Source organism: Penaeus japonicus, unplaced genomic scaffold (assembly GCF_977035675.1).
Source record: "Penaeus japonicus unplaced genomic scaffold, GWHDUDI00000001_assembly GWHDUDI00000037, whole genome shotgun sequence".
Lineage (NCBI taxonomy): Eukaryota > Metazoa > Arthropoda > Malacostraca > Decapoda > Penaeidae > Penaeus > Penaeus japonicus.
The window spans coordinates 7441922-7449421 of NW_028234439.1; the positions used below are offsets into that span (position 1 = coordinate 7441922).

At 36.9% G+C, this 7500-nt stretch overlaps 1 protein-coding gene across 1 annotated transcript in view; it reads right to left on the minus strand.

Moving 5' to 3' along the window:
• LOC122262381 (integrin beta-PS) overlaps window positions 1–7500 on the minus strand; it is a 12327-nt gene that overhangs the window by 4283 nt on the left and 544 nt on the right. The window contains exons 2-11 of the mRNA XM_043030393.2: window positions 6644–6798; window positions 6320–6521; window positions 4269–4500; window positions 4073–4139; window positions 2616–2786; window positions 1485–1583; window positions 972–1136; window positions 589–744; window positions 327–458; window positions 1–200 (exon numbers count right to left, since the gene is read on the minus strand). The exon at window positions 1–200 is cut by the window's left edge and continues 28 nt beyond it. Of these exons, the coding sequence (XP_042886327.2) occupies window positions 1–200; window positions 327–458; window positions 589–744; window positions 972–1136; window positions 1485–1583; window positions 2616–2786; window positions 4073–4139; window positions 4269–4500; window positions 6320–6521; window positions 6644–6772 (1553 nt within the window). The 5' untranslated portion in view covers window positions 6773–6798. The remainder of the gene's footprint in view (window positions 201–326; window positions 459–588; window positions 745–971; window positions 1137–1484; window positions 1584–2615; window positions 2787–4072; window positions 4140–4268; window positions 4501–6319; window positions 6522–6643; window positions 6799–7500) is intronic.

Sequence of the window (7500 nt, forward strand, 5' to 3'; positions counted from 1 at the left end):
CACTTCCCGCAGACGCACAGCCCACGGTTGCTGCAGACGTCGGAGCTGTTCGTCTCCCTGCAGGCGTCTTCGCTGATGGTCTCGGTGAGGTTCGTCCTGCTGCACTCGCACCAGTTTCCGATGAAGCCGTCGTGACATTCACACACGCCACACTTAGAGTCACCGTGAGTGTTGCATGATTCTGCATTTGCAACATAACCCTGGAAACGTTAGGAAAAATGTGTAGATGGACACATACATTTTTTTCTGAAGCATATAGATAGTTGCGATTAATTGCACTATGCTTTCCGAAATCGAAAGTGTGTTTTTTCAAGTGCTGAGCTGACCTTATCGCCAGGTTTAGCACAGCTGCATTGGCAGTGCATTTCCAGATTGATTCTGAGAGAACCCTGGCGGCCCACCGGGTACACGTCGATGACTGGATTCCAATCTTTCTCGTTGTCTGGGCATTTGGTGGCCTGTTGAAGTATTCTGTTTAATCCCGCGATTCATGGCAGGTTAGTTTAGTGTATACTACAGCCAGCGATACCAAAGATATAACAGAAGGGAAATATTTGCATATGACTGCATTGTGTTAGTTCTCCTTACCGTGACCTCCAGCTTGAACACGACCTCATCCCCGAATTCGAGTCCCTTGCAGGAGGAACGTTCCTTCATCTCACCATCCTTACACTCGCTGTAATAACGTACAGAAACGTGGCGGTTGTGGTCACGTTCTTTCAGTTCCACTTTGCTTATGATGTCCTGTTGATGAGTGAGAGACAAAATTATTATCAAAACTACATGTACTGACATTTGTAGGTGTTCTCGTATGTTTAATTTTGTATTTTATGAAACCGTCAGTGATGCCTGACCAAATGAATGATCTGTAAATGGCTATGTTATATAAACACTAACTAGTTCAATTCATTCAAGTCCAAAATCTGTTCAGTATATAAATGTGACATGCAAACTTTTAGTTAGGTACAGACTTTAAGGCTGCTAGTGAGGAGGTCAACTACATTTGACGAGTCATTCGCCAGCACTCCAGACGTGGCGCCCTCTATGTGTTGCGAAAGACGAGCGTAGAGTGGTTCCTGTTCAGCTGTGATGGCGAAAACCAAGTTGATACTGTGAATCTTTGCCATCTCATTAATCTGTCATGAGGAGATAAACAAAAATGAGTTTCTTTTCAAAATCGCATGTTCTTGTATAACGTTTGAAGGATTATGCTTATTATAAGTCAATTAAAAAACTACACGAAAAGGCTGACCTTGTAAACTTCGTTTTATGCAAGCTACGGTAGTTTAAAATAATTCATACGCACATTGTTGTTTATGCCAACTGAAATAACATAGGACACCTGCCAAGAAACAGCTATGAAAGCCAGCCTAAGTCGATGGTTGACACTATCACAGCCCTCCCCATCTTCTCTACTTCTCTACTCGTTACACAAAGACTATATAGTCTTTGCTCGTCACACCCAATCGCGCATCATCACATACCTGAGCGACTGAAGGATAGTCATAAGTAGCGGCTTCGTTGTACTCGTTGTTGGAGTCCAGATGGCAACGTTTGTCGTTGGGTTTTAAAATGCCGGCCAGCTGGACGAAAGATGGCGTGTTAGTGTGCGTTTATAAGAGCATCTTTCATCACGATTGTAGTAATATTAAGATTGGGTGGCACGACAAAATATGTTTGTCACTTATACATTATGTGAAATCAATGTTAACCACATCTGACTTATTCTGTGATATATATTTTTTAATGTATAAACAAGAAGTTCTTAAGTAAACAGAGATTTATTATTGTCTATGTCTATATAGTAATTATGACATCATATCAAATTATTTTATTGCTACGAGTTATATATATATATGTGTGTGTGTGAGAGAGAGAAAAAAAAAGTTCGGGGTAGGCCTGATTAGATTTAACATAATTGCGAGCAATACAGCAAATTCTACACATCACACGTACCTTCCTGCAAAACTGTTTGGGATTGACAGCATTAATGTATCAACAGGTAAGGAGAGGGATATATACAAAATGTGAACCTATTGGAGACAGATTTACCATTATCTTGTCTTCATACCTAGGAGGTTCCACAAGCACTTAGTTACCAAGTTAATCAGTAGGCCTTTTTTTCGGGAGTTTTTTTTTTTATCTTCACTGTTACTAACGTTATGATTACTAACATTATTATACAATATTATAATAACGGTAATCACAACGTTAAAATTATGAAACAATGCAAAAAGTCAAGCAACAAGGGAGGCTTGACTCCTTTGTAATTAAGACTTTGTGGGGACCTCATTAATGACAAAGGAAAATGGGGTCCTAGTCGTAAAACCGACGTAATGCTCAAAGTTTGTGGCAGAAATTCAAGAAGGAGTATCATAGCTCATGTCACTCCTCTGTATTAGGACTTCTAATGGAACCAAAAGACCAAATTGCTCATTAAAAAAGTTTACTTTTCCGACGAATGAAAGCTCCTTGAAGGGCTGGTCTTGACTCAGTTAAGGAATGATTACCAATGCCTTAGGATTGCAACAACTATATAAATTTTGAAAATATATTAGTTCTTATTGGGCTATTGTAATAAACTGAATTAATAACTCTACTTAAGTTTCCTTTACCTTTCCATCACCAGCTGAATGGAAACCAGCATCAGTAGAAAATATGATCACCCGAACACTGCTATTGCGCCATTTGATGTTCTCTTCACACACTATTGCCTGCATGAGGCCATCGAATCCGCCTTCTGGGAAATCCTGGTTGGTTGCACCCTTTGCTTGATTGACCTCATTCTGTGTGACGGTAGAAAGGTAAGTGATAGATGTGATTCACTTGTTCTTGGCCCTACAGCAAGGTTCCTCAAAGTAGGGGTAGTGTGGGTCAGTGGATCATTGCATTTCATTATAACAGGATAGTAATATAAAATAAACAAAGGAGATATGTAAAAGATGAAACTCATATGAAAATGGGAATAAGAAAATAAACGTTTTTTCGTGCAGGATGAAGGAAGGTGTAAAGCATAATGTCTAGTTTACAAAACTGTTTAGTAGGGACATGAGGGAAATACATAACTATATTACAATAAAACAACGTTTGAAGGTGCTTTTCTTGCAACACATATGATGCCTACTATGAATATTCAAGGCATATATAATGCAGACAGTTCTTGAGGTACCGATATCTATCTTTATTGTTTTTAGAAACTTTAATGCCTTGGTTTTGCTACAGCTATATCCCTAATCCCTGAGCCCCCTCCAGGTACCCAGCTTCCAGTATTGGTTATAATTCCCTCATTTAGACTGGAGTGCCCAAGCAGGGGAGACTGGTGCTTCTTTTCGGACTTTAGACAATGGTTTCTATTGTAGAATAATGACTTTGAAAGGATGCCCAAGGGACCCAAACTTTTCTGCCCTTTTTTAAGATTTAGGATAACTAAACTTTTCCATCAAAGAAAGAACTAACTCTTCTTGACTTACTGAATAGAGTATAATGTAAGAACTAAAAATTGCCGCCGTTAGCTCCTAAAACAGTAGTAGCTAGAAATGTTCCCAATCAATATTCACAAACAATTTAGCCAGCTTTTACTTCAGATAAACGTCCCATTGTCTAAAGAGACAATATCAAATGCCTCCAGGTCTTCTTCAGATAATATTATCCTCTTGCTCTCAAACAAACAAATGTAAATGCCTGCTGAGCTCAGTTTCAGTTTACTATTCAATAGTCTTATAGAAGAGACACCATAACTCAGTTTAAATACTGTCAATAGTGCTAAATATGGCATCAAAGTATGTCAAAATATTTTTCACATCAATAATATGACTATATAGTGATATTTAACAATTGTCTAAGATTATACAGGAGATCTCAGTGCTCCCTGAAATAAAGAATAAGCACACTCTAACTCTGGCTCCCCTCGTTTCTGGGAATAGTACAATTAGGTCTGGCCACGTTGGAAATCATCAAGTTTCGAAAATAGAAAAGGGAAGTGAACTTACACATAAACTTAAATATAATGCTTCAAATGTTATCCACACGACAATCATTTATCTAAGAATAGAACCACTGATATGTAACTCACTGTGAAAGCTGAGGTATTGTTAGTGAGTGGAAGAGCATTCTTGAAGCTGTAGGTTGGTGTTTCGTCGCTGTAAAAGAAATTGATAGTATAGTTCTACCCTCCAACACCCAAAAGTGTTGCAAATTGCATACTATATTTTCTGCATGGCCCTTGATAAAAGAAATAACAAAAGACATTAGCAAACTAGCTGACTCACCCTTTTACTGGAACAGTGGAAATGTAAGGCAACACTGGCTTATCGACGAAGATGCCAAAACCAAGTTGGAAGTTTGTGGTGATCTCCTTCATCCCTTCTGCCAGCTTTTCTCCGAGGGAATGCAACATATCCTTATCATCTGCCATGGATTGTGAACCATCCATCATGTAGTAGATGTCGGCTGGATAATTAGCCAAGTGTTTGTAAGTGAGGGATATGTTGAAAGGTGTCCCTGAAAAGCATGTAAGAGAAAATTACTAAATGTATTTCAACGGTATTGTACACATGTATTGCGGTCTACTTTATAAAAGGATATTCTCAATGCATATTTGGCTGATTTCTGAATTTATGGATTGATGATATTCAGTCAATCATTTAGTGGCCTGGTGCCAAGAGAGGTACATTGCCTTATCCATCCTCCACTTTCAGCCACGAGGGGTCTCTTTAAGCAAGTCACCATCAAGTGCACAACTCATCTCTTCTTCCTCACAACTAATTTAGTCAAGTTGCCCAAGCCATGACCTACTTGACCGCCCCACAGGCCTCTCCACCCAGATTGTCTCTGGTGGAGACAGTCTGATAAGCAGGATCATCCTTAAAGTCTGAGTTAGCAGTCCCGGATTGTGTAAGTGACAGGTTCTTCATTGATCTCTTAGTGCCGTCGTTGGTTGGATGTATGATCCTGCCAACTGTACCTAGCAGTGCAGATTGGGGTGCTGATCTCATAGGAAACACTTGAAAAATAGACCTTCACGATGTTTAATTTGTCTTCTTGATAGGCGATGATGATATAATTATCAGAATGAAATATCTTTGTTATTTAAAGATTTTCAGATATTCAGATGAAAAGGTATTTAGGGACTGAAAGGAAGAACGTGCTAAAAAAAAGGTAGTTGTAAATTAAATTATGATGACTAAGTACTGCTAAGATGGATAAATGACGGAGTAGACATGCAGTTTTCATTAAACATTTTTAGTGCAAACTGAGATATCCAAATTGGAATGATCAGTTTGGCTTCATTGGGGTTTTCACTGCTCCCTGATTAAATGTCAGGGGGAAAATGGTTTGTAGAGTGCTATGCCTCTCCATGTTCAAGAGACAATTCAGCCATGTAAAAGAAACTGAGGCCGAGTTAAATGATGTTATCACATGGGTCGTAAGCAATATTGACAGACACATAGTTACATTAAGGTGTGATTTGTCTATTAAGGGAAATAACGAGGATGGTTCTTTTAGGAAATAAAGGTTCGAATATATAGGATTTCCATCCAAAAATTCACCAACGTTTCTTATATATAGATAGATAGATATATAGATATAGATAGATATATATTTATGTATATACATATATACAGCCTGTATGTATATACATACATATATATATGTATAAACATACATACACACACACATATGTGTATATATATATATATATATATATATATATATATATATATATATATATATATATATATATATATATACACACACACACATTTGTATATATCTATATATATATAGATAGATAGATGGATGAATATATATAGATTGATAGATAAGTTTTATTTGCCAGATAAAATACTATCTGGCAAATAGATAATTTTTGTTTCAATTTGACGTCAACTTTGTTTTTTGCAGAATTTGAATCATTTCTTGGAAAGTGAAAACCGAACAATGTAGCATACATACAAAACTTACTTACAAAAAGTACCATCCTAATTTCAACGGCCTCTACCATACAATGCGTTTTCTCATACATTGCGTTCTCTCAAGGCTTAACTCTACTGATTACTTATATCAACACACTACATAAAAAAATACAAAAGACAAATATGAAAAGCATACTTCTGTCGTAAAAGAAGAGAGAGAAAAAAGGTACACTATCCTTAAGCATCTATCTATCTATTTATACATTTATATCTATCTATCTATTTATCTATTTATATTTAGGTACACTATCCTTAAGCATCTATCTATCTATTTAAGCATCTATCTATCTATTGATCTATCCTTAAGCATCAACAAAAGACCACGTAATCACACTTGAACTCACCAATTCTTAATGTAAGGTTAACCTCCTGTGGGCTCATTTGTACAATGTTTTCGTCGCCGTCGATAGAGCCTTCATCCTTGATTATATTGTAAGTATATCCCAGTTCAACTACCTCGCTATCACACCAGTCCAGCCAGTCAAGGAGATTTTCGTCATGTTCACTAATGCAACTGCGCCACTTTGTTGCTGTGTTGTTGATACTCTGGAGAGGTATAAGTGGTTATTACATTATTTTTATAGGACTTTTTTAAGTTAGCGAAGGAAATAATAACTAGATACCACATAGATTAGTAGAACTAACATCTGAATAATGTAATCAATCACCTTTGAACACCAGATGCAGGAGGGTTGGCGTATGCAATCTTTGCATGTATCGTGTTGGCAGTTAGGGATTTCGGCGGCTATGCAGAAGATCAAGGCAGCGAGGCAGACCACTAATGATGCGGACCGCATTGTTTACACTTTGTTTTTGAGTTTCACTGGGAAGGGAAAGACATCGTTACTATCGAGTCAATTTCGTGGAACTTTTCATTGAGAGAGAGAGGGAGTGCGAGTATAAAACCGTGTTTACTTACAATGATTATTATACCCATTCCAAATTACTTGGTTTATTTCAAAACACTCGTATTCATTTTGGGTCTGCACTATATTTATATGATTTATAAGTTCATTATATCTATGACACACACTAGCATATGAACACACATACACACACACATATATATGTATATATATGTATATATATGTACATATATATATGTGTGTGTGTGTGTGTGTGTGTGTGTGTGTGTGTGTGTTTATATATACACTTATATACACATACACACACACACACATCTATCTATCTATCTATCTCTCTCTCTCTCTCTCTCTCTCTATATATATATATATATATATATATATATATATACATACAATTATATACATACACACACACACACACACACACACACATGTATATATATATATATATATATATTATATATATATATATATATATATATATATATATATATATATATATATATATACATGTGTGTGTGAGAGAGAGAGAGAGAGAGAGAGAGAAGAGAGAGACAGACAGACAGAAACAACGAGAGAGAGAGAAAGGCAGAAACAGTGAAAGAGAGAGAGAGATACAGAAGCAGCGAGAGAGAGAAAGACCGAAACATCGAGAGAGA